Source organism: Sturnira hondurensis, unplaced genomic scaffold (assembly GCF_014824575.4).
Source record: "Sturnira hondurensis isolate 20B ecotype Veracruz unplaced genomic scaffold, ASM1482457v3 Scaffold0023357, whole genome shotgun sequence".
NCBI lineage: Eukaryota > Metazoa > Chordata > Mammalia > Chiroptera > Phyllostomidae > Sturnira > Sturnira hondurensis.
The window spans coordinates 1,028,756-1,054,961 of record NW_028095988.1 but is presented as its reverse complement, the minus strand read 5'-3'; the positions used below and the strand labels follow the sequence as shown (position 1 = coordinate 1,054,961).

The 26,206-nt window shown below is 53.9% G+C and overlaps 1 protein-coding gene across 3 annotated transcripts in view; it reads left to right on the top strand.

Moving 5' to 3' along the window:
- The window catches only part of FBLN2 (fibulin 2), a 106,540-nt gene extending 98,619 nt beyond the window's left edge, over positions 1 to 7,921 (top strand). For all 3 annotated transcript variants that reach the window (XM_037037494.1, XM_037037493.1, XM_037037492.1), the window contains 5 exons: positions 35 to 151; positions 664 to 792; positions 5,500 to 5,623; positions 7,131 to 7,488; positions 7,549 to 7,921. In XM_037037494.1, the coding sequence (XP_036893389.1) occupies positions 35 to 151; positions 664 to 792; positions 5,500 to 5,623; positions 7,131 to 7,488 (728 nt within the window). In that variant the 3' untranslated portion in view covers positions 7,549 to 7,921. The remainder of the gene's footprint in view (positions 1 to 34; positions 152 to 663; positions 793 to 5,499; positions 5,624 to 7,130; positions 7,489 to 7,548) is intronic.
- The last annotated feature ends 18,285 nt before the right edge of the window (positions 7,922 to 26,206 follow it).

The window sequence follows — 26,206 nt, the reverse complement described above, 5'->3', positions numbered from 1 at the left end:
GTTCCACCGTGACCACCAGCTGGTCTCTCCACAGATGTGAACGAGTGCGAGGCCCAGCGCTGCAGCCAGGAGTGCGCCAACATCTATGGCTCCTACCAGTGCTACTGCCGCCAAGGCTACCAGCTGGCTGAGGACGGGCACACCTGCACAGGTACCTTTTCTCTGCCCAAGGGCCCTTCCTGAGAGGGGCCCCTTCCCTGTGTACCCAGCTCCCAAAGAGTCCCCGCTGGGCCGGAGACACACAAGACACGCAGAGGCTTTAGCATCACATCAGAGTCGGAGTCCCATCCCTGTGGCCTCCTGGCTGTGTGACTTCCGGCACATGCTTCCCGAGTCTGACCTTAGTTCCTCTTCTGCAAAGTGGAGATGCCAGTTCTGACCTCAGTGGAGCGAGGGGTCCTTTAGTTGAGTACTACGTCCAGGCCTGTGTCGGTGCCTGATGCCCCTGAGCTGGTAGTATTTGTGGAGCAGCTCCCAGGGGCAAGCACTAGAATGGGAGGCCCGTTTTGCTGTGTGGCTTTGGGCAGCTCTTTTCCTCTCTGAGCCTTATTGTCCTCATCTGTAAAATGGGCCCTAAGCTCATAGCTGCAGCAGGGGCAGCATGGCTGTAGAGGCCGGGCCCTGTAGGTGGGCAGAATCACAGGGTAAGTGTCTCTCTGGCAGACATCGACGAGTGTGCTCAAGGGGCCAGTATCCTTTGCAACTTCCGCTGTGTCAACGTGCCGGGGAGCTACCAGTGTGCCTGCCCAGAGTCGGGCTACACCATGACAGCCAATGGGAGATCCTGCAAGGGTAAGCAGGGGCCCCTGCCCACCAGGGCCTCAGCCGGGGTCCTAGCAGACGTGGATGGAGCGCACTTGGACCTCGATACCAAGTGTATGCACAACGAATGGCCAGTGTCTTTGGTGGTCTGGGTCCGGGATGGGAAAGGTGATAGCCTTGCTGCTGCTCGACCCAGCTTACAATTTTCTGGACTTGAACTTAGCTCTGGGCCTTTCCCCGCGAGCGAGGCAGGGATCTCGTGGGGTGGTTCTAAAAGGCATGCCGACCTGTCCAATGAGAAGCCTGCTGAAGAACAGCTTTAGGTGTCTCGGTCTCTGTCCCCAGATGTCTACAATCCTATCCAGGGACTGGGCCAGCCAGGTCTCTAGACTCAGGGGCTGAGGTGGGTCCCCAAGTGAAGGAAAAAGGGTCACAGAAGGCTTATCCTAGAGTTTCATGCAGAAAGGTACTCGTCCAGAGCTGGGAAGGGGACTTCCTGTCACTGGCGACGTGCAAAGAGGGGCTGGGCAGTCACCTGTTAAATTTGTAGTTGAGGGGACTGCTTCCCTGGATGGTTCTGTGACATCTAATCTTCTAAGCTGAAGAGTCATCGTCTTTTGTCTGGCACCATTAGGATACACCAGAGCTACCAAATTCCGGGCCTGGCAAGCCACCAGGGCAAAGTGGCGAGAACTTGCCTGGGGCCGGGTATAGGAGCAGCACCCGCAACCCCAACAACTCAGCTGCTCAGAGCACAGCTCACCTGTCCTGTGCTGGTCGTCATGACAGCCTTCTCCGGTGGTGGGGCTGAGAGCCCGCAGGTCCCTGGGTAGCAGCTTCGGTCCACTAAGGCAGACCCTGAGATTCTGGGGGACTAGTGGTCAGGGTTGGCACCTGAAAGGGTACAGAGTTGGACTAACAGTTGCTACCTATAAAAGGACCCTAAGATCAAATTCGTAGGTCTCAGCCAGCTGGGTTTTTTTTTTTTTTTAATGAAGAGTAGAACATAGGGTTGGGTTGGGTAGAACGGACATGCCGTAGGTCAGAGTGCACTGTGCCCAAAAGGATTGTTTCAGTTCCATGTGTATCCTTAGTCCCAATGCAAAAGGGTTCCTTACTGTAGGCTCATGTAAATAATAATAATAGCAATAATAATAAAAATTAAAGGGCTCTGAGTAAGAACAGGTAAATTGGAGCCCTGCTGGGCTCGCTCACAGGAGCTAACCTAGTCTCTTTTGGCTGCAAAGTACCCTGTGTTTTCATTTGAAAAATAATTGGTGTGGACTCCATAAAGGTAGAGATTTTACCCCCCATAAACTGAGCTGTGTGGGAAATACTTTATTATGTTTCCAGAATGTGTTTTCACTTTAGAGACTGAGGCCGTGTGCACCTGATGGAAAAACACAAGTGTGGTCACTTCTAGGAAGGTTCAGTCAGAACTGCAGCGAAGTTTGCTCTTGATGGCACTTCAGGTTGAAAACCTGGTCCGTTCAAGACTGTCTCTCTCCGACCCCTCCTCCCTGGCCCGTGCTGGCCAGGATCAGAGGAGTGCCCAGACTGAGTGTGCCTGTGCCGTACCAGAGGGCTCCCTCGGCCCAGGCACGTGTCCCATCGGTGCTGGTCACGGGTGCATCTGACCTCCACCGCTGGTCTTGGGCCCTGGTACCCATAGCTCCCCTTGCTGGCCTCCCTAGCCCGCTCTCTGCGTCATCTTCCAGAGTGTGGGGTAGCCCTTTTGCACCCTCACAGCCTGCCCAGGGACCCCTTCCCTGAGATGCAGCAGAACCGAGGCCCAGGTCTCCTCTGTGCTGTGTCACCAGCCCTGACCCGGGAGGTATCCCACACGTGGGATGCTTGTATTTTCTCTCCAAACTGTTTTGCTGGCAGAGTCTCTGCTATCACAGGTAGACGAGGGCAGAGTTTGAGATGCTGGCTCTGCCTGGTCACATCCCCATCCTGAGTCATGCCGCGGTGCCCTCTGTGGCCCCTGGCCGTTAGAGCTAAGCAGTTGCTTCTTTGCCCTCTCTGGTCCTGTTCTGAGTTGGACCAAACACTGAGTTTCCCGGCTCCAGTGGTGGGATGGCCCTGGGGGGCAGAGTGTGCCAGTTCGTATCTCATGTCAGCATTGCCCCTCCTTTAGAGTGAGAAATGGGACAGGAGAATGTTCAGGCGTTGAGGTCCGGCACGCCCCCTAGAACTCACACTCTGTGAAGGAGGGGCCGTGACTCTGGTTCGCAAGCACACACAGCAGCCAGCACACGAGAGGCACTCTTCGAACATTCCACCACATGACCGAATTGAGAGGCCACTTTTGCCAGTATTTGGATGTTTTCCTTCCAGTCTGTCTTTATGCCAATATATACAAACATACGTAGAGGGCAGGGCAAAAGTAGGTTGATAGTCATTCATGCGGGAAATAATACAACAATTAATAAATAACAATACAAGAAAAAACTCTGTGTTGCATAACTGTCAACCCACTTTTGTCCACCCTGTACAAATGCAATATAATACTGTCTAAGATCATACTGAAGATACCTGGAATCCTGCCTTGTTTGTTTGGTTTTGGTTTTGGTGTGTGTGAAGCCTTGGCCAGCGTGCCCCTAAATAAGGGCCAGCGTTTGGCAGTGCTGTCCGCCTTCCTGCTGACTTAGTTTCTGCTGGTGCATGTCTGAGCTGTGGCATCACCGCCCGGGCGAGGTACAGGGACACTCCCTGGCACACAGCCGTGAGCTCTCCCTTTGGCTGGAGCTCTCCAGGGGAGGCTTCAGGGTCAAAGGCCTGCAGACTCCAGGGGCCTGGCAACACCAAGGGGCAAGGACCCTGGGGTGCTCAGGGAGTCCTGCAGCAGCTTCCCCAGCCACTGAGCCTTGGGCTCCTCCTGCCACTTCTGGACACGCCTGTCAAGACCGGCCCAGGGCAGACAGTGAAGCTGCTACCATCTCATTCCTGCTCTAACCCAGCCCAGGCTTCAGGGTCAGGATTTCCTGCTCACATTGTGGGTGGCTGGCATGGGGTAAGGAAAAGAAGGGGGTCCTTCCAACGTGTGGATTTAATTAGTGAACATCAGGACAACAACCGTGCCCACCTTTGGCCCAGCCCGCCCTGGCTCCCGCCACGTTTCCTCCCACTCTCTGCCTCCCTGGGAAATTGGGATCGTGACCACTTTGCAGAGGGAGAAAGTGGGGCTTGGAGAGGTGAGTGGCCGTGAGCTGGTCTTCGTGGTCGAGCACGGCAGACAGCAACCTAGAGTCTGAAGCAGGCCTGGGTTTGAGGGGTGGTCCTGCTGCAGCTGCCCAGCCCTGGGCGTGTCTGGATGAGGGGGTGACGCCCATACCTGTGAGGATAAGCGAGCGTGTGGCGTGCTGGAGCATAAGCAGGTGGTGAACTCATGATGCAAGTTGGCTGTTGCTGTCATTACTATTATGTTGCAGCAGGTATTGTTGGGAGTCAGCTTGGCATCATGATTAGGTCCCACATTTTGACATCAGGCGGACCTGGCTTCCAGCCCCAGCTGCCTTGCTGACTGCTGCATGACCTTGAGCAAGGTTATGTCCATCTTGGATCCCCAGTTCCCTCTTCTGGGGAGGCCAGTGACCTTCACCCCAATGGACTAGCGTGAGGATTGGGTGAAGACAAATCCCTAAACTGGCTCAGTGTGGAGGACCGGAGAATAAAATCTGAAGCCCTCCAGGAAGTGCCTGACAGACCCCTGCTCCCCCCACCCCAGGCAAAGGAAGGTCTCTGTGAGCCATTTATTTGATCCACTGGTTCCCTGCGAAACACACACACACGCTTGCTTCTCTGAGCTTTTGTCAGAGATATTTACTCATATGTTTGTGTGTGGGGGGGTGGTGTTTCAATGTTTCGAATGGGCCCTTTTTATGTGGGTGTGTCTGCATGAGTGTGCCTAAGCTTATATGCATGGCCAGCCATATGCACAGGAAGTGTGAGCGTGTCCATGCAGTTCATGGGGGCATTCGTAGCTGTGTGCTTTGGAGCATGTGTTTGCAAGTGGGGAGTCTTGAACCTCTACCCCCAAATCCGTGTAGAGAATGTGGCATGTGCCTGGCACTCTGCTGGGTGCTGGGGACCCCGCAGGACTGAGGAAGACGTGCCTTCCCCCTCCCCGCCCTCCTGGAACTCACACGGGGGGCGGGGAAAGTGGGAAACAGAACAGACAGACACAATAGCTTGCATGTGTTTGAGAGCAGGACAAGCAGTATGTGGGGAATAGCGGGGGAAGGAATGGAGGGCGAAGGGGAGGAGGACCACTGTGGGATAGTCAGGGAGGGCATCCTGTAGGGTGTGGCCCTGAGCTGAGCCCTGAAGAATGGGAAGGAGCTAACCGTGGGATAAGGATCAAGGCACTGGGGCGGCTCAGAAATGGCTAGCAGGACTGCAGCCCACGTGGAGGGGGCCCAGTGAAGGGCCAGAGAGGCCCTGCAGTGGGGGGCCTGGCATCTGTAGGAGGGACTAGCGCTTTTGGTCTTCAAGCATGGCAAGCCCTCAGAGAGCAGGACAAAAAGTTATTTACATTTTAAAGCAAGGTCCTCTGGCGACTGGGTGTGAGGGGTAGGGGACTAGCTGGGGTGTGTATAGCACAGGCTGGAATTGTGAGCTGTGTCTGGCAGTCGGAAACAGCTGCTGTGAGACCCAGGCTGGAGGCCTGGGTGGTTTGGATGAGAGTCCCCAGTGTGGGGCACCCTTGCCAACCCCCTTCGCTCCTCCCTGCAGACCTGGACGAGTGTGCCCTGGGCACCCACAACTGCTCTGAGGCCGAGACTTGCCATAACATCCAGGGCAGCTTCCGCTGCCTGCGCTTCGAATGCCCTCCAAACTACGTCCAAGTCTCCGAAACGTGAGTGTCTCCACCCCAGCCTGGGGCCTGGGACCCTCTACAGATCCCATGATGCCCAGAGGCCAAGAGACCTGTGGCCCCTGTCCTCACCACACCCTGCTCTTCACCTGCCCCCACTGGAGAGTCTGTGGTCGAACTGACCACAAATGGCACAAATGAAAGCCCCCTGCAGAAAGTTCAGTCTGTGAAGGGAAGAGGCACAGAAAAATCTCTCTCACCCATGCACACACACACACACACCATATTAGTTATTCTGATACTTAGCACCTTAACCTGACAAACATACCGTCTCACACAGCTTTGGAGGGTGAGGAACCAGGGGCAGCTCAGTCGGGTGCCTCTGGCCCAGGGTCTCATGGGGCTGCAGAATCCTGCTGTCCAGGCTCACACCTCTGGGCAGGAGGCCTCAGCTCCTCACCAGGTGGGTCTCTGCATGGCTAGACATGTATTACCCTAGCACAGGCCATGGAGAGAGTAAGTGACAGTCCTTTGCAGAAGTGACACATGGTTATGAAAATATTCATACAGTCGAAACGTGCAAACCAAGCCCGTGCCACTCCCATCGAACCAATCACACAATTGCTGACCAGCTGGGGTATATCCACGCTCTTCTCTGAGCATATAGCACGTGTCACGGGGCTGTCACACAGACTCACCCTGCCGTCACCACCTGGCTGTCCCCGCCTTGGGGCTGTCTGGCGTCTGTGCGCAGCCTGCCTCAGACAGGGTTGCCTAGCATGAATGTGTCATTTCCTGCTGCCCTGCTGGCAGTTTGCCCCTTTTCACCATTACACACAGGGCTGTCCATGATCTGGGGAGTGTGTTTGGGTGACCCGAGAGAAGTGACCTCCCTTCTCTGGGTCCCAGCTGCCTCATCTGCAACATGGTAATGACAGTGGCACCACCCCAGGGTGTGCGTAGCAGAGGAATGAAGACGCGTGTTCGGCACGGTGCGTGGCGCAGCGTGGCACGAGTGCTGTGCCCGTGCTCCTGGGCAGTGTTCCTGCCCTGGCCTGGCGCTGCAGCGTGCCAGTTAGAGAGTTCTGCTCAGAAGATCTTTGGAGTTACTGAGTCCCGGTGCCTGAACAGCACCCCATCTGGAAAGCGGTCAGCTTTGATGCTGATTTAATGACAGAGATGCCAGTAGCTCAGAGGGCCAGGGAGAGACCACATTGCGCTGTGCTTAAGAATTGAGGCCTTTGGCCCCCTCTGGGGTTTGGCAAAGGTTTTCTTCTCACCCTCCCGTAGCATAGCTGAGTATGGAGGCTTCTGCCTAGAAAGGGTGGGGCATCCCAAGGCAGAGGAGGAAATGGCCCAGAAGCAGTCAGTTAATGGCAGAAAAGGTGACTCAACAGGTGCTACGAGGCTCTGAAGGGTAGAGCTGGGGCCAGCTGGCCCTCACGCCTGCCTGCGCCTTGTCCAGGATGGTGGCCAGCAGGGGCGGGAGCTCCTGGGATGGATGCCCTCGAGCCCCCGGCCCACTGACCAAGTCCCGTGCACCCCACAGGAAGTGCGAGCGCACCACGTGCCATGACATTTTGGAGTGCCAGAACTCGCCGGCTCGCATCACGTACTACCAGCTCAACTTCCAGACCGGCCTCCTCGTTCCGGCTCACATTTTCCGCATCAGCCCAGTGCCCGCCTTTGCAGGGGACACCATTGCCCTCACTATCACCAGGGGCAACGAGGAGGGCTACTTCGGCACGCGTAGGCTCAACTCCTACACAGGCCTTGTCTACCTACAGCGCTCAGTGCGTGAGCCTCGGGACTTCGCTCTGGATGTAGAGATGAAGCTCTGGCGGCAGGGCTCCGTCACCACCTTCCTGGCCAAGATGCACATCTTCTTCACCACCTTTGTCCTGTGAGACACCCACTTGAGCGCACGCGGGGGTCGTGTCACCTGGAGTCCCTGTGCTGGTCCCTGTGGCACCCTCTGCTCCACCCTGCAACGCACCTCTCTGTGGGCGCTCAGCACCAAGTGCGTGGGGCCGGGTTATTGGGCCAGTTTTTGCTACAGCTGTAAATTAACTTAATTTTGCTGACTTGATTCCTCTTGGGTTCCTGGTAGGGATCTTGTCAGCGGGAGCTGTAGGGAAGCTTTGAAAGCCGTTCAAGGTCACTTCAGGTGCTCTGTAGGTGGACCGAGAGGACCGAAGGCCAGAAGATGACCAAAGACTGGAAAGAGAGACCATGTCGTGGCTTTTGGACTCAACTGGAAGGCCCGTCCCTAAAGTTAATTTTCCATTTCATGTTTCGCTGTGATTACTTCTTTACTTAAAAAAAGTCACTTTAAATGTTTGCATTTAATTGTAAAAGTAGTACACGTACATTGCAAAAAAACTCAAATAGTACAAAGGGTTATAAACTAAAAAAGTGAGAAAAGAAAAAACAGTGTTTGAATTTGATGATGGTATCTGAATGTCCAGGCTTCCCCAGGCCAGATATTGAGTCAATCTGTTGATTAGACCTTCCTTCCATTGTCTTACTCAAGGAGTTCGTCCCTCACTAAGAGGCCCCATGGGGTGAAAGGGTCACAGTGTCAGCTTGCTGGCTTTGTGGTCGTTTCTTCATTTGCCACTGCTTCCTCTCCCTCCTTCCCCCTCGTTTCTTCTCCTTCCCCAAATGTGGACCTCAGCTAGTGTGTCACTTTGGGCTTGGACTGGGACCTGAGGGTGAGAGAATTCATTTTGTTTTCCTCCACGGTGGACTTCTGGGGCTTTCCGGCCGGGATGAAGGACTCGGACTCGGGTGTGAGGCCCCCACGCGCGCACTTTTGCCACTGCCCGGCTCCTTCTCTAAAGCAGTGGGCGGACTGTGCAGTGTGTGACTCTGTGGGTCTTGCATGTGGTAGATGGTGGGTAGCGGCCGGCATTTAAACACTGAGACAGGCACTAGCAGAGTGTGTGTGCCTGGGGAAGAGGAGACTCGGGTCGTGAAACAGCAGTGCGTGTGACTGTGGGTGCGCCCATGGTGCCGCCAGCTGCGGCTGGGCTGTGGGGTCTGTTTCCGACTGCGTGGCAGTCAGAAGCGGAGGCTCGTGGGCCTGCTGGGGCTGTGGGGCGCTGAGAGCACAGGCCCTGTGGGGAGGGGCTGCATTTGCAGTTCCTGAAACTGCTGCCTTCTGGGGACCTGGGCCCAGGGGGCCAGATGTTCTCATTCTTCAAGACAAGTTCCCAAAGTACATTTTGATGTAAAATCTCTCCATTTTAAAAGGTGGTGATTGATTAAAACTTTTAGGTGTGAGTCTGCCATAGAAGGCCCTCCACGGAGTGTCTATATCTCCCCCTGTTCTTCCCTGACTCTGGTCTCAAGGGCCTGTGGCAGGAGCCCAGACTTCTTTCTCGGTGAGAAAGAAGTTCCTGGGAACCAGAGCCGGCAGGTCTGTCAGATGCGCTCACTTCCTGGGCAGGGGCCAGTAGGGAACAGACTTGCATTCAAGACGCAGGTTGGGGACACCAGCAAGGGATGGGAAGCACCTGGCTGCTGGCAGAGGCGCCAGCCGGCCTACAACAGACGCCCACACCGCCCTTCCCCCAGCTGACAAGTGCCCCCATGGGAACTCAGTTGACTGACGTCACCTCCCGGGGTCTCATCTCCACGGTGCAGGGGACCCCCATGCCCCCCTCACGGGGCTGCTGTGTCCACACATAAAGCCCCCAGCTTGGCCCCGGCTCACTTGAGGCTCTTTCTGGGAAAGCAGTTTTCCTTCTGATTTTAGAGTTTCCAAACTTCAGTGGTTCTGGAATTCCAGGCCTGCTAGGGGGTTGGCAAGCTGCGGTGTGGGAGAAAAGTCTCTACACGTGTGTCTGCACTTCAGTCTCCAGACAGGAGCTTGAGGGTCCCCACAGCCACCCTTCCTGCCAAATGGCAGGCTCCTGTGTCCTCGGGACGTGTCAGTGTCCTGGAGCAAAGGGGGACAGTCCACACAGTGTTGCCACCCCAGGAGCCTTTGGTGTCCAGCATTTGTATTGGATCTTGGTCACACACTGTCAGCGTGGCTGACCGTTAGTGTCTAGTTCCTCCTGGAGGCAAGGCTGATAGGGCTCATCCCAAAGTCCCTATCCTGTGTCAGATTATTGGACTGTCCAGTGCCCTGAGGCAAACAAAGACACTCCAGTTAGGTCTTCCCAGGGGCCTAGAGGGAACCTCCCAGGAGCCAAGGGCAAAGGCCAGAGTTTGTTCAGATAAGCAAAGGTCGGCCCCTCCAGCCTCTGAATGAGACTTTCTTACAGAAGGAATGTATCCGGGCATCTACATTTAGTATTACTCGTCACCTCTCCTGATGTGCTATCCGTGCCTTAACCATGAAGAGTCACTTGTGCAGAGTCACTTAGCATAGAAATGAGTTCATGGTTTCTCAGGCGGAACATCTTCCATCGGTATCACATCCTGGGGAGGGTGTAACCCCACGGTCTGCGTGTGTGGCCATTGGCGTAAGGACGACCTTACCAACAACGCCAGTGCTATGCCACGTCAGTGTGACCTGGAAGTAAGACCGGGGCCCACTGAGCCCATTGAGGCAGTTCATCCAGCCCCTTACAATGTGCCCCAGGGCGAGGCCACTCGGGTTTGCAGCCTCCATTCAACCTCATTAGGTATCACGAGTAAGCGGGGCTTTGGTTCACCTTTCAGGTGTCTGTTGTAATCGAGATAAGAGGCAGTGTCCTCTTTCTCCAGGCCTCCTGAGATGATGTGAAGCTGCCCCAGTGTTCTGCTGGGCGTCCATAACGCACCTGCTCCCTTTCCCTCTGCCCTCTCCACTTACGCGCCAGGTCTTCCACCCCGGAAGGGGTGTTAGATTCAGCCTCTGTGCTGGTCTAGATCATAAGCAATACTAGTCTAGCCATGGCCTCCCCCAAGTCCACTGCCGTCCTGTGAGGGTGGGTTGTGCGGCACCAGTGGACGCCTCAACCGGCGGGTGTGTTGCCTCATCCCCTGCCAGCCACGTTCTGGCAGAGGGATGGAAGCAGGATCCACCTGCCAGGCCCTTAGGAATCGCCGCATCAGGGTTTAAAGGTGCAGTCACAGTTTCGTGCTCAGGAATCCTCCCCGCTTCTGGCCCCCACAGTTGCAGCCCTGGTCCTGGGACAACGGCATTAGATGGGAAAAAGCAAGTTGAGACGATACTAGGGGGAAACATAGTTGTGCCAGCCCCCTTTGTCTGTGGGAAGAGTTGTGATGTCGTGACGGCCACTCTCCCCGAGACCACCTACAAAACCAGAGGGGTCTATCTGGGGGGACACTCCCTTCGCACCCCTCATATTGGGGGCGAGCACACACTGCTGATGGCAGGCAGGCCAGCCCTTCCTGCCTGCGGCTCCCCACCCTATGTCAGTTGCCGGTTCTGATTCTCCGTCTCACCATTCCTCCAAGGAAGGTCTCTCTGCCCCTTGTGGGACGCGACACCTTGGACTGCCACTGTGTCTTTGGAGAAATGTGAGTCGTTGGTCCAAATTGGCGTACTGTCTCCTGTGCCAGTAACTTACAGTATCTTGAGGATTTCCATCTACCACGGGGCTGACGGAGCATGCAAAGCCCAGCCCAGAGAAAACACCTCTTCCTGCTGGGGCCCATTTGCAGTGTCCTGGGGCTTCCATAGTTAGTCCGTTTGCCGGCTCCAGAGAATCTTCCCGTAGCGATCTACAGTCTCTGTCTCTCCAGTTCACAGGACAGTCCTGGTTGCCATCCTGTGTCTCAGAGGCGGGCAGGAGGAGGATGTCTAGATTTAACCAGCGTCTGCATCGCTGCATCCCCCAAATGTCCACTTGTTTCATGGACCCAGCTGGCCACCTCAGAGGAGTACGCCAGTACACCTGCTTGCCAATCCCAATCTCTTTCTGATCCTGGACTGGAGTTCCGATGGGTGTCAGTGTGTTTTACTTTAATGCACCCGCAAGTCCCGTATACTGATTTCCATAGAGCCAGGCCCACACGGAGACCGTTTAATAAACCAGTTTTCATTGCTCTTCCTGAACATGCCATTGGCCCCCACCTACAAGTCACTGAAGAACCAAATGGGGCAAATAGCACGCCATCAGCCTGGTGTGCTGACTTGCTTTACCTCCTCCCATCAGAGGAGCCTTCCAACAGGAGGCTGTCTCTACACCTTGAAACTGCTATCCATACACCAAGCAGCTCTCTTGCTCAATCAAGAGCCTTCATAGGACACCGCACAAGTGGCTGTAGGATATGACTTTGGAAACTCACGTGGTCCCAAACTCCGCTGAAGGGGGAAATCCTGCTTGTGGTTATGTCAAGTACCTTCTAGCACTCCCATGGGGCAACTTCCTGCACAAACATGTCCATTTGCTTACAAGATCTCTCCTGGAGACCCACCGCCCTGCCCATCAGAGCGTGTCCTCGAATTCACCTGTGACATGATCGGTATTTCAGACTTCAAGATTATTTTATGGTCTCCAGTCATAAGAGCCGTGTCAGTCAAGGTCCATGTCCAGCCGTGTGTCTGTAATGGAAAATTGCTGGACCCAAACCTCAGCAGTCACTCCTGGGTGGCACTCACAGCTGTGCATTAAGCCCTGGTCTGTGGGAGGGCTCCAGGGATTCTTTGGGTCAGTTTTATCGACAGGAGCTAGCAATGCCCCCCGATGTGGAATACGTGTCCTCCAAAACCCAAGTGAACTGACCGGTTGCAGGTCTGTTCTAACGTGTTTTGTCCACCTGTGTTGCCCGAAGGGGGGATGTGCACGTGTTCTGTTTTACAGTTGGGCGGGGGACGTGTTTCCCTGTCAGGCACAATGTGTGTTCTCACGAGGATGCGGGCACAGAGTCTGTTCAAACATTCCTGTGCTCGTGGAAATGTTCGCCTTAATCCCTTCAGCCATGGCATTTCTGTGTCCTCCCAGGTCCAACTGTATCCCCAGTGGGACTTAACCAAAAGGTTTTGGAATCATAGTGCATTGGGACCCCACCCCCTAAAACACGTCCTGGGGTGACACATGGGCCTCAGAGAATGGGTGCCCACTTGCCACAGCAGGTCTGGCTACTGCTGCCTCTGAATGCAACCGGGAGGGACACAGAGCCCGCATGTGTTACTGGCCACTTGGCAGGGAGGGAACAGTACATTAGCCCCCTTCCATTTTGAGCTAGGCGCCTATTCAGCAAGAAGTACTATCTGGGGACGAACACAGTGTCCGACCCCTAGGCGTAGCGTAGGATCTGACTGGGGTCCTGATTCACAGTGAAGCAGCTGAGAGACTAGCCCATGACCATGGGACCCAGTGGTCACCCACGAACAAGGCTCAGAGGTGGCCAGCCTTACAGAGTGTGGGAATGGCCTTCTAAGAGTGAATGAAGTATTGGCTTGAGGGAAACCTTATAAAACAATGGGGTGCCTTCTGTAGAATGCAGGTCATTCGATCTGAGCCCTGTATGGAGCTGTGTCCCAAAGGGAGGATAAGCTGACCAGGCAGGATCCAAGGGGTGAATGGAGTAGACCCCACTTGTCATCATTCCGGTGGCCACTAGGTGGTTCTGTTCTCCCTGTCTCTGCAACTTGACTATTCAGGGTTGGAGGTTCTGTTCCTCTAAGTAGCACATTCCCTGGGAGGAAAAGCAAGGTGCAATAGACTTATACATCATGGCCACTGCTCTTTGGTCTCCTGATGGTCTGGACTAGTAAGTAAGGAGTGGAGTCCATATATTGAGAGGGTGGTTGACCCTGGACAGCGGAGGGGAGAGAGATGCTTTGATGCAATGGGGCAGGAAGGAATATGAGGACTCAGATGATGTCAGGTGCTCTTGCCCCGTTGTGCCTGTAAACAGACCTGTGCAGCAACCCCAGACCAAGACAGGCACAGTGGTCCAGGTGTCAAATACCAAGCTCTCAAAGATCCCTCGGAATGAAGGCGTGGGTTATGCTCTCAGGTGAGTCCCCAACACCTGAAGAGGTGATGCCTGTGGTCAAGGGCACCTTTGACAGTAGAGGAGGGAGAGGAGGAGTACGGGGATCGCCCTAGATCAGCTGCGTTGGCAGGTGCGGTGGCTCCCTCCACTCACTCTCCTTTGCTGAGTTTTCTCTCGTATAGACTGGCCCACCAGGCCCCGTGTGGGTGCCCTGAGAATAGGGTGCTCTGGGAATGCACCTGACAGACCTCCCACTACAGGAGTGTAACTGGCCGTGTATGCCCACTGCTGAGCTTTGAAAGCTTTTGTCGTGTTGTGTGAGCTCATGATTCCCATGGGATGCTCCCAGCTGGGGACGGAACAAAACAGGAATACCGTGGCAGGCCCCTTCCTGGCAGACACGGGGCTCCTCCTTGAGGACCACCAACAGTCCTGCCGTACCTTCTTTAGATGAATGGCAGGCAGGGCTGTGGCCAGCCACTCAGTTCTCCTTCCCTCAGAGGCAGATGGCTTGCTCCCAGCCTTCCCCAGAGGTGTCCCCATTTCTCTCACGGCTGTTTTCACTAACATAGTCCTGGTGTCTGTTTTTTGAAAGAGTTGAATACACACACACACATACACACACACACACAAATGAATAATGCTGAAGAGATAATTACTCTGTGACCTCATCTCTGTTAAACACTGATTTAAACAAAAAGGTTCCAGCGAGCAGGAGGGAGACTGGTTTTCCTTTGGGGGTTGGCTCCGTGAGTCTGTGAACCACCTGTGTAAACCAGCTAAAGTTACGTTTTCTCTTAACTGCAAACGGCACCGGGAGTAGGGTGTTAGAAATGGCAGACGGTAAATGTTGGCTGACGGAGCCGTGGAGAAATGTGAGAGCTGCCCCAGCCCTGGCTGGGGGACTAACTGGTGCCTCCCGCTGTCTGGTGTGAAAGAGCCGGTCAGTGTGCCACCGTGTCTTGGGAGAATAAACTGCGGAGGCTGGATGGCATCTGTGTGCTCTCTCTGCTGATCTTTTGATGCTGTAAGAAAAGAGGCAAATAAGCTTGCGACTTGTCTCACCTGACAGCATCCAAGGATGAAAAAGCAAGGGGTTTATGGGAGCTTTTCTCTCCTCTCTTTCTGCCTGGGACCCTGGGTGTGGGGGTGGTTCCTCGTCAGGAGCCACATTCACGTCTGCTGCCTGCCGGAGGTCCCAGACGCGGACTGGGCGGCACGGTGCTTTGTGTGTTTTTCATACACGTGTGAGCTCAGAGTGGGAAGAAGGGGCGTCTGGGTGCTAGGGGGTCAAAAGGGTAGACTCTGGGGGCCATCTGCATTTCACCAGCATAGCATCAAAACCCCTTCTCTGGGCTCGGCGCCTCCCTTGTTGTTAGGGCATTTCCTCTCCGGAACAATGGTGCCCATGTGTGTTGGGCCCAAGCTGACCAGGAGCATGTTTCCTGACTCTTGTGAGTGGTTACAGGGCAGCCCTTGATGCCATCTGAGGCAGTGAGGTTTTATGCGACCCTTGCTGGGAATACTGGGATGGAGGTGGTACTCTTGTCCCCTGACCTTGAACCTGAGGTCAGGGGCTCTCCGGCCTGGAATTGCTGTCTCCACACTGTTGCAGGTGACGGTAGGACAGAAGCCAGCACTGTTCAGAGCAGAGCGGAGAGCTGGAGACACAGGGCCCTGGCTGCTAGTGGTGCCTGAGCCGAGCCCTGACAGGACACTGACACTTGAAATCTCTGTGATTAGTTCCTTTTCTGTGAAAGCTAATTTTGTTGAGTTTTCTGTCAAATGCAACAGGAAAAGTCCAACATAATACAGTGACAAGTGGGAAGGGCATGCCAGGCAAGGGGACATCATGTACAAAGCTTCTGAGATGGGGAAGAGGCTGATATGCCAGGAGACTTGATGAAAGGTGAGTGGCATGATTGGAGGGTGGGAAGGGAGTGTCATCGAGGTCAGAGGGGACGTGGTGGACCTTGGATGGGACTCTAAGCTTCAAGGTGACAGGCTTCGAAGTGTTGTGGATGGTAACGGCCAGATTTGCACTTTACAAACGTCTCCCTGGCCGCATCTGGAGGATGGAGTACAGGGCTGAAGGCAGCTCCCCGTAGAGGTGGGTCCCTCTGAGGATATCAGTGCCTTGTGATTGGGACTCTTGGGTGCCGGTCTTGTCACTTCAGCCCTATCTCATGCTCAGGCCCCCTCTCCCTTACCTTGGGGTCAAGCCAAAGACTTACTTCTCATCAGGCTAGATAAGCCTGCTGGATGCATCTGCAACAGTCCCACTAATGTTCGTGTTTTCCGCATGATGCACCGTGCGTGTTCTTCAGGCCCCGGGGAGGGGTGGCAGTTCATGGCCTGTATCGGGTGGGGCATAGCACCCAACACTGCCCCCCAACACACACACACACACACACACACACAGTCCTGTAGCTTCTGGGCAGGCCCCAGCTGCCTGCTGGCTTCCTCTGCTGAGGCCTTCCTGCTGCTGGTGGGCCTGCCTTGGTCAGCCTGCCTGCCCTGTCTGGGCACAGCCAGCCTGGAGCCAGCTGGACAGAGGCACATGTGCAGCGGGGAGTCTGGGTTGGTCTCCCCGTCGTGGCACCTGGGCTTTCCCGCAAGGGGTGGCCGTGCATGTGTCCGTGCACGGAGGGCCATGTGGGAAGCCTGGGGCCGCTGGCCTGTCCTGTGGCTTTTCAGACCTTGGAAGAGAGGGCTGGCACTCCCCCTCATGACTGTCCCTGGTGGCTGTATCAATGTCCCCATCCTGCTCCTCCAGGCCTCCATTCTAACATCTTCGTTGTGTTATCTCTGTCTTAGAAGGAGCTTTGGAGAATGAGTGCTGTGGCTTGGTATGTATGTAATTTTTGAATAAAGTTTTTATTTTAGGACAGTTTTAGATTTATTGAAAAAGTGCAAAGATAACATAGAGTTCTTGCACACTGCCACCACCCAATTTTATTGTTAGCATCTTACATTATTATGACACTTGTCACAATGAGTGAACCAACTAAAGTCCATTGTTTGTCCAGATTTCCTTAGTCTTTACCTAATGCCCCCTTTTTTTTGTCCCGGTTATGATGACCTTTCAGACCGTCCTTGTGTCTGACTTCCCTCGATAGTGTGAGGAGTGTCGGGCACTGTGAGGCATCCTCTCCTGGGAGGTGGCCGATGTAGTCCTCAGGATGACACTGGGGTCATGGGCTCGGGGGAAAGACTGTACCATATCAAGGCTACATGCTATTAACACAACATGTCACTGTTGATTTTGATCTTGATCAACTGGCTGAGGTCATGTTTTCAGGTTTCTCAGATGTGAAGCAACTTTTTCTTTACCCTTTTCCCATTCTGCATTCTTTTGCTCACGTATTTTCAACTCTTTAATGGTTTTGTGGTACAGATGTCCATTCTGTTTCTTAATTGTTTTGCACTCAGTGCAGCAATTAAACTTTTATTGTTGCTATGTGCGTCTGGTCTGATGCCGCAGAGCCCTCCGTGGGGCCTCCACAATGGACCCGGGTGACGATGCCCGGGCTGCCCCGGGTACCGATCCCTCAGATGGTGCCACAGTGCACATCCTCGTGCCCTTGGAGCCTAGTCCAGGACTCCTCCTCCGGATGCAAAACCAGGAGTGACCCGCTGGTCCTCTGGTGTTTGCCCTCCAGAAAGGCAGCACTGGTCAGCTTCCTGCAACCTCTGTCTCTGTCGATGACCTCACTTCCTGACACGTGCCAAGCCAAGGGCCATGCAGTGCCGTTGGGCTGACCGCAGACAGCACAGGTGGGCTGTCTGACCGCCACACACGGACACTGCCATGAGCTGGCTTCATCCAGGCCGTGGAGTAGCCCTGCACCATCAGGGCCCCATCTGGTGAGCTGAGGACCCATGTGCCCCACTGCTTGGCTGGCCCAATAGTTAGAAATTTTTTGAGCCAATATGTAAACACTGAGAAATGTCACATAAACTTTTGAGTTTTGAGCTTTTCTGGAAATCCCATCTTCTTCCTTTTTCATGATTTTTTCAAGTGAATCTGTTCTCTTGAAATACCAGTTTGGCCAAAATGTCCATTTAGTTTTTTTCCTGTAAAATAACAGACACATTTTTCATTTTCACCAATAAACTTCATTGATTTGGATATTTTGAGTATGTTGGCTATCTCCTGTGGTACAACATTGATTGGTCTCAATTAATGTCTCGATTTGATGACTATCACCTTCACCTGGTCTGCCCGATTGTGGAACATCGTCCAGTGAAAAATCTCCAGCATGAAACACCACAAACCACTTTTGACACGTTCTATCAGTCACAGCACCTTCTCCATTCACTGCACAACTCTTTTTTTTTTTTTGCATTTCAGTTGCATTTTTACCTTTCTTGAAATAATAAAGCATAATGTGTCAAAATACTGCTTATTTTATTCCATCTTCAATATTAAAATGGCTACACACAAATTCACCAATTTTGATGAGTTATTCAGAAAATGCACACTGATGTGGCAGCTGTCACGATACAGTCTAACACAGTTTATTTCGAGTGAAGTTAAAGACAACTAAGTGCTACTATAGCCATCTTACAGAAAAAAAAAACAAGTGAACTTTTTGGCTAGCCAACTTTTGCCTTCGGTGGTTCCCATGGCCTCTTGAAGCCTTGTGGCTTCTGCAAGTCAGACTCAGATCCCAGCAAAGCCCTTTTCTTGCAGGAAGGGCAGTCCTGCCTGAGCCAGGCAGCCTGGCTGGAGGTGGACAGCACCCTGTCGTAGAGGTGTGCAGGCTGGGCCTGGAATGCCTGGACGTAGGACAGGGCCCTTGAAATTCTGTCTTGTCCAGATTTCCTGATTATTGGGACAGGCCTTCTCCCCTCCTTCTGGTCTGTGAGCCAGGAGGATGAAAGTGGCTCCTCCCAACATGCGGGGTGAGTTCTGCACATCTACTGGGTAATAGTGCCCCCTTGTGGCTCTAGCTCTAACCCAGCGGGCTCTGCTAGCTACCAACGGAGAGGGATGGATTTGGACACGTGGGCATGGGGAAAGGTATTTCTGGTGGCGAGGAGGGCCAGGATAGCTTCTGGCAGGGGCACTCGAGGCCCTGGCCCAGTGGGTGGAGTGAAGGGTGTTTCAGGAGTAGAGGCTGTGGAGGTTGAGGGGTGCCAGATGGGGGGGGGGCTCTGGATGTTGAGTGAGGGATGGTCCTTGAGGGGATGTGGCCTAAGTGGTGACCTGACTTTGGCAGAGTGCACAACCCTCCCTTCAACCACAGTGTGTCCCTTACCCGCAGGCTGTATTCTCCCTGGGGTCAGCTCCTCTGTCCTACCTGTGAGACCAAGAATTCCCACCCGCAAGAATCTTCCTGGCAAATGGACGTATTGCCCTCCTCTGCTGTGGTTGAGATCACCATTAGCGGCCAACTGCTTTAATGGAGGTGTGAGCGAAGGGCACCGCCCAGAGAAGCGAGGTGCTCTGCTTCACAACCTCTACCCAGCAGCCTGTGTGCCTGGGGACTCTGCATCTCTCAGGTTTCATGTCATCCTTGTACAGTGTGGGACAGAGACGGAAACTGAAGCTCAGAGGAAGCAGGTGACTTGCCCAAGTTTATCAGGGGATCTGAACCCAAGTGTGTTTACTGCCCAAGTGCATTGTCAAGATAATGAGAAGATAAGCAACAAACCGGGAGAAAATATTTGCAAAAGACATAGCTGACAAGGACAGTTATCAAAAAAAAAACAACAACAAACAAACACCCAAAGAACTCTTTAAAGTCAACAATAAGAAAATGAATAACCTTTCGATTCTCAGTCAGGGCACATGCCTGGGTTGCAGGCCAGTTCCCTGCAGGCCAACTCCCAGCAGGGGACGCACGAAAGGCAACCATACATTGATGTTTCTCTCCCTCTCTCCTTCCCTTCCCCTCTAAAGATAAATAAATAAAATCTTTAAAAAAAAAAAAAGAAAATGAATAACCTGATCTGAAAATGGGCCAATGACCTTATTATATATCTCACCAAAGATGTAGAGATGACAAAAATGACATACGAAAAGATTCTCCTTATCATATATTATTGGGAACATGCAAGTTAAAACAAGGAGATACCACTACACACCTATCAGGATGGCCAAACTCTCAAACACCGACACCACCAAGTGCAGGCGAGGGTGTGGGACAACAGGGACTCTCTCGTTCCCTGCTTGTGGGGATACAAAATGGTGCAGCCACTTTGGAAGATAGTTCGCAGGGTTTTTCGAAAGTGAACAGACCTTCATCTTACAATCCAGCGATCGTGCTCCTTGGTACTTAGCCACGTGAGTAGGAACCTTGCGTCTACACAAACACCTGCGGGCAGATATTTACAGCAGCTTTAGTCATGACTGCCGAACTCTGACATGTGAATGGGTATGGAAAACGGATACATCCAGACAATGGAATATCATTCAGCACTAAAAACAAATGAGCTATCAAGCCATGAAAAGACATGGAGGAAATTTAAATTCATATTATTAAGTCAAAGAGGCCAACCTGAGAAGGCTCCACGCTGTCTGATCCCAACTCTGGGCATCCTGCAAAAGGCCGAACTGTGGAGACAATGAAAAGATTGTGATTGTTGGGAGTTAGGGGGCAGGGAGGAGTGAAGAGGTGGGGTACAGATTGTTTTTGGAGCAGGGAAACTGCTGTGTGTGCTACAGTCATGGGCACATGTCACTCTGCATTTATTCAAACCCCACAGAATGTACAGCAGCAAGAGTGAGCCTTCGTGTACACAGCAGACTTTGGCAATGATGGCGTGTTAATGTGGGTTCACAGATGGCAATGGATGTGCCACTCTGGTGGGAAGTTGATGGCAGGGAAGACTGTGCCTGTGTGAATAGTAAGAGTGTAGGAGAAGTCTACGTTTTCCATGCAATATTGCTATGAATCTAAGACCACTCTGGAAAATAGTCTACTAAAAAATAGCTCGTTGCATTGCCTCGCCCAGTCTTTGGAAGCTCACAGTCTGGTGGGAACTGGAGATGGAAACAGGTATGACCATTTGGACAGTCACTACTGTGATGAGGAACTGGCAGGGGGCTGTAGACACTTAGGGGGGTATTACACGGTACTAGGGAAGGCTTCCTGGAGGAGGTGTTGCCTCCAGTGGGCTTTGAAGGCCCAGATAGAGAAGCAGGTCAGGCAATCCAGGCAGAGGAACCAGCAATCAAAGAATGAAAGCACCAATTGGGAGGTGTCGGGATTGGGGGGGAGTGGTGCAGTTCCGAGGTGCAGAGTGGGGGTGCTTGAGCACAGCTGAGTTGCAGGCAGTGAGCAGGATGACTGGGTGCTGCCCCAGGAGCCTCATGGAGTCAACACAGAGTTAACTGTGGGGTAGGGCTTTTTGCGGAGGCTCCTCCTGGCCACCAGGTGTGGGGTTCCGCAGGACTCTAGCCTGCGGCAGTGCGGGCAGCCACACGGGCACAGAGAGGGGCGTGCTGGGTGTGGGCCCAGCTCAGTGAGCGCTGGGTCTGAGAGCCTGTTCCAGGACCTGGAAAGAAATTGGGATTGTGAATATAGATGCGCAAAACTGACATCTTTTCTTTCTCTCTAACCTGTAGTAGAAATGGAGCTTTTCCTTTCATAAACACAGGCAACATACCACAGTAGTGTTAGCTGTGTTCACAAATCTAATACGTGTTTCAGATATCTCAAAACATTGCTTACACTCAACGGTACTTTGAAATTGCCATGGATGTTAGACCTGCCGCTAGACCATGTTATTCATTAATATGGTCTTAAGAAAGAATTCCACATAGTGCTATATTACAGACTTCTTCTCAGTATTTTTTTGCAACTATAATTTCAATCTAATTATCATTTAAAAACCTACAGTTTCCTTCACACTGCCAAAGACATCTCTAGCACATGCATGCACAGAGGCCCATAAAACTGCACATACCTGCACACAAAATACACACAAATGTGTGCGCGCACATGGCATGCATACATGTAAATGCACACAGGCACCAGCATGTGCACACACAAATATGCACATGTACACAGCACACACACACACATAACTGGGTATGTGCATACAGACACATGCCCACAAGCGCAGACATGTATGTGTGCACACAAACACACAAATGTGCATAAATATACACAACACACATGCACTCACACACCATGATTGAAAACCCTTCTCAAAAGGAAAGGCAACACCAGCGAGTATCCCTGGTCACATAATTTATTAAATCTGCGCACTTGAGTGAGAGTGGAGGCACTAAGTAGCCTGGGACGGTGCGTGTAAGCAGACCCTCCTCAGCACACTAGGACAAGAGCTTCCCTACAGGTGGTCATGTCTGTATTGTAATTGCATTTCTGTGGGCAAGAGAACCTGAGTGGGCGTGCATCGGAGGTGGAGGGATGTCACTGTCTGGTTGTGGGGACGTAGTGCGTGTGCAGGGGGCTCTGATCTCCGGTACCTGAGTTCTGGCAGCTACCTGACCTATAGCCCCACGGTCATTCCGGTCCTCAGAGGAGACCCTGCCCAGGCACTCCCAGGGGTGGCAAGCGGCCTGGGAGTGGGGTCTTCCTTGCCTCCTCTGAGGGAGACAGGTGGGCTACATGTTCAGTCTTCTTGCTTCACCACACTCATCCTCACTTCCACGATCATCCCCATTTTACAGATGCAGAAACTGAGGCCCAGACAGGTTGAATATTTTGCCAAGGCCATGCAGAGGGTCCAGCCATGGGTGATGAGGAGCAGGACCCCTGGATTTTCTGTGTTCTTGCTTGCCATGTCCGGAGGTGAGAGGTGACATCTGGGGCTGAGCTAACTGCGGAGGCGGCATTCAGCTCTGGGCCCCTCTCGGGTGGGGCCGCCATGACTCCCCACCTGCAAGCATCAAGTCTAAGTTCCACGGACCCACGTCACTCCCTATCCACGCCCTGTGCTCTAGCCACCCCAGACAGTAGCCCTTCCCAGTGTCTTCACACCTTCAGGTCTCTGTCCATTCTGTTTCCTAGCTTGGAGTGCCCGGCAAAGTCCTACTCTGTGAGGTGCCCTCTGATCACCTCACACAGAGCTGGCATGCCCCCGCTCTGTGTCCCCTCTGCCTTCACACATCCCTGTGGGGTAGCCCTTCTCTGAATTTATGCAGGTACATGTCATCACTGTTTTCCCCATACTTTGCACCAGGTACAGAATAAGGTAGGCACTAATGGCTGTGTGTTGAATGAGTACAAATGTGTGTGTGCACTCCAAGCTGCTGAAGAGAAAGGCTGGGTCCCAGCATTCAGGTGGTAGTCAGAGTTCATCCAGCTGTCCAGGCTGGGGCCCGAGTTAGAGGCAGGAGCTGAGTGGTCGTGACAGCACCAGTTGGATGGGGCCTCTGTGGGACCGGCTCTACTCCCCTAATACTTGAAGCATGTGTCCCAGGCTCCTCTCTGCAAGCTCCTTGGGGTGCAGGTGGGGCTTTGCCACGGCTTCTACACAGGCCCCGAGGGTCCCCAGTGGGGCTCAGATCTCTGAGGCTCTCTCACTCTCAGCCCTAAAAGGTCAGTGCCGGGCCAGGCCTCATCCTCTTCTCAGTCCACTTATCAGGTCGGAAGCTCAAGGCTGAAACAGCCTGGAGGAGCCAAGGTTTACGTGCTTGTTCTCTCCACCCTGGTCCCTCTGACCCTGTGAAACGCTCCAGGAAGGGTGGGGGCAGGAAGAGGACAGTGGGCCTCTGTGTCTGTCCCAGGGCACTGTCAGCTGTGTCAGGATTTATGCCTCAGTGCTTCCACCCTGGGGACTGGTCACCAGGCCGATGCCCTTGGGCTAAGGCTGAGCCCTCCCTGCAGAGGGCCTAGCAGGGCTGGGGACCAGGGGCAGCTGACCCAGAGGCGGGCAGGAGGAGCAGAGGCATTCTGAGACGCCCTCAGACTGGGCCCAGAGTGAACACAAATCGCCGTCACTGCTGCGGGAGAGGAACTCCTGGGGCAGCCCACCCACCCCCTGTGGTGAAGGGAAGCATCACTGATGAGGCTGATGCAAGCCCAGTCTGGTCCAGCTAAGGGACATCGGCTAGGACATCTGCTTCCATGGTTTCATAACCAAGAGTGGGCATGATCTTCGTAACCGCTCCTCGGGCCCTGGGACAGGGTGTGTCCACTGGACAGCAGTTAATGTGCATACCCACAGAGGGCATGGGTTGGTTGTGTCTGCCTTCCCTCCTTGCTGTGCCAGCACCCCCACCCTATTTTCTTTTGGGGATGGCCGCTGTCCCATCCAATCTTAGCTGGACTGTCCCCTGTACACCTTCCTCCCCAGGCCTGGGGGTTAAAGAGAGAGCATTCTCAGCAGGGGCCTCTGGATCACTGGGCAGCTTAGATGGGCAAGGAGTAAGGGGAGAGGTGAAGTCACGGTGAAAAGGTCTGACTGAACCCGAATTAGATCAAGGGGTGTGCAAGATGGTGCCATGGCAACCAGACTCCTTCCCCCACACCATCCAGACCACCAGTGATCCCTGCCAGCTGGACCCTCAGAACGTTCCAGAACCCAACCTCTTCCCTGGCTTCTGCTCCTCCCTAGCCCCCACATTCAACTGTAGGCAAATCCTGCACAACCAATTCTCAGACCGTATCAGAGCCAAGCGCCTCCCTTGCCTGTGTTGTTGGTGGCAATGCCTCTTCCCTTTGTCCTGGAAGAGGGGCCGCTGTGGAAGCAGGGTCACTAGGCTCCAGCAGAGGCACCATCCTTCTTCCTTCCAGGGCCATCACTGCCTGATTCGGGGGGGAAACCATGCCACCAAAGGTCTATCTGTTTGTTAAAAGCCCAAATCTGGGCACCTTCCTTATCCTTCAGCCTACACTTTGTCTCCAGTTTGTGAAACAGATCACACAAGGGTGACCTTCACTGAGCAGCGGTGCAGGATCCGTACATCAGGACCCAGGGCATCTGGATCACAGGGATGTCCCCAACCCACTGCTTTCACTCGGGTGCACCCCCAGTCCTGGTATTTCCATCTGCACACAGTTCTGCTTTAAGAAAATCAGTGCTGAGCCCATCCATTTTCCTGGTCCCTTGCCCAGTGGGGCAGAATGTGGGCTCCTCTGAAGTGTGTGTCACTGGCTGAACTCAGCCTCTGCTCCTTTTGGTCCCTTGGGCTCTTCAGGAAGGTGGGCCTGCCTGCTGGGCACAGTGGAGAGGTGGGCAGGCCCTACCCACGCACATGCCTCCCCAGGGCAAAGTTGCTGCTGGAAGGTCCGTGACCTCAAGGCTCGGGGTGTGGTCCCTCTCTTCGGTCCTCTTGGCTGCCGCTCTGGCGTGGAGAGGGGAACAGGAAGCCCGGGCTCCTCTGGCAAGGCCAGTCCCCTGCAGCAGGTGGTGAGGGTCAGAGGCCAGAGAGCCGCTCCTCCAGCCGGCTGTCAGTCGCACGCTGGAGGAGCGGCTCTCTCACCCACACCAGCCTTGAGTTGCTCCGCCCCGGACCTTGGGTGCCTCTTTCCTTCCCAGGGCGCGTCCCTTCCCCACCGCTCCGGGGTCTTCCAAGTTGGGCTCCGCAGGAAGGACCAGCCTGAGCCCAAGGCCAGAGCCGGACGCCAAAGGCTGCCGCCAGGGAGCGCTGCGGCACCGTGGCACACGGAGAGTCCCTGTCTCCTCTGGAAAGTGCGGGGCGGAGGGGTTGCTCTGAGGGTCTCCTGGCCTCTAAGGCCTGCCTGGGTCACAGGCGCTGCACCGTCGGTCTGGCTGCTTACCTAGGAAGGCTGGTACAAAGAGGGAAGGGCCCTCCTGGCAGACACAAACAGCCGGAGCCCCTCGACGCAGCGTCAGTCTCCCCATTCCTGCCCCTGAGAGCAGGACGGGTTTGGGGGAGCCAGAGCACTGTCACCAAACTAACTGCAGACCGGGTGCTTCCCCAAGGCATCCACCTCCCCGTGCACTTTTCAGAAGCAGCAGCTGCCCTTGGGCCACTTTCCTGAATGTCTGGGCATCAACATTTTCCCAGCCCGGGAAATGGAAGCCATGAGAATATTGCATTAAGGAGACGACACTCCTAGGTGTATGTAATATTCCAGTGTTCAAATCTCATCACCTAAACTCTGGACTAGGTGCTCTCTGAACATCAGTACAGTGCGGGGTGATGAGCCTGGAGCCAGACTTCCAGGGTTCAAATCCTGGCTCTGCCCCTTACCTGGGCAAGTCTTTTTACTTTCTATACCCCAGTTTCCTCACTTGTGAGATGGGGTTAATAACTGAACCAGCGTTAGGGGGCTGTGGGGAGGACCTGAGAGAGTCAGCACATGATAACTCTACAGTTGGTGATCAGCATCACTCATGACAGTGTATTTGACTCACTGGGCTCAGAAACCCAGAGACTTATAATAGGAGGTGCAGAGAATTAGGAAGTTGAGAAATGGCTTTGTGCGAACCCTGATGTTTGGGAGCAGCCCAGAGACATTTGGCCCAAACTTTTCCCTTTCTGGGGAGAAGAGGAAAATGAGAGTCTGTAGCAGGTTGGGCCACAGAAGGTGAAGTCTGTTCCAGGCCAAGATCATGGTCGTGGAGACACTGATGAGCTGGGTGACGTGGGCAAGTTGCCAAATGCTCCAAACCCCAGTCTCCCCGCCTGGAAAATGGGATGCAGATGCCTCTCATTCATCACTGATGGGACATATCCAGGGCAGGGGGTGGCACGCAGCAGATGTTCAACAGACGTGGGTGGCTGCCTCCCCTAACTTTGTCACATAGCAAAAGAGAGGCTTGTGTGGGGAG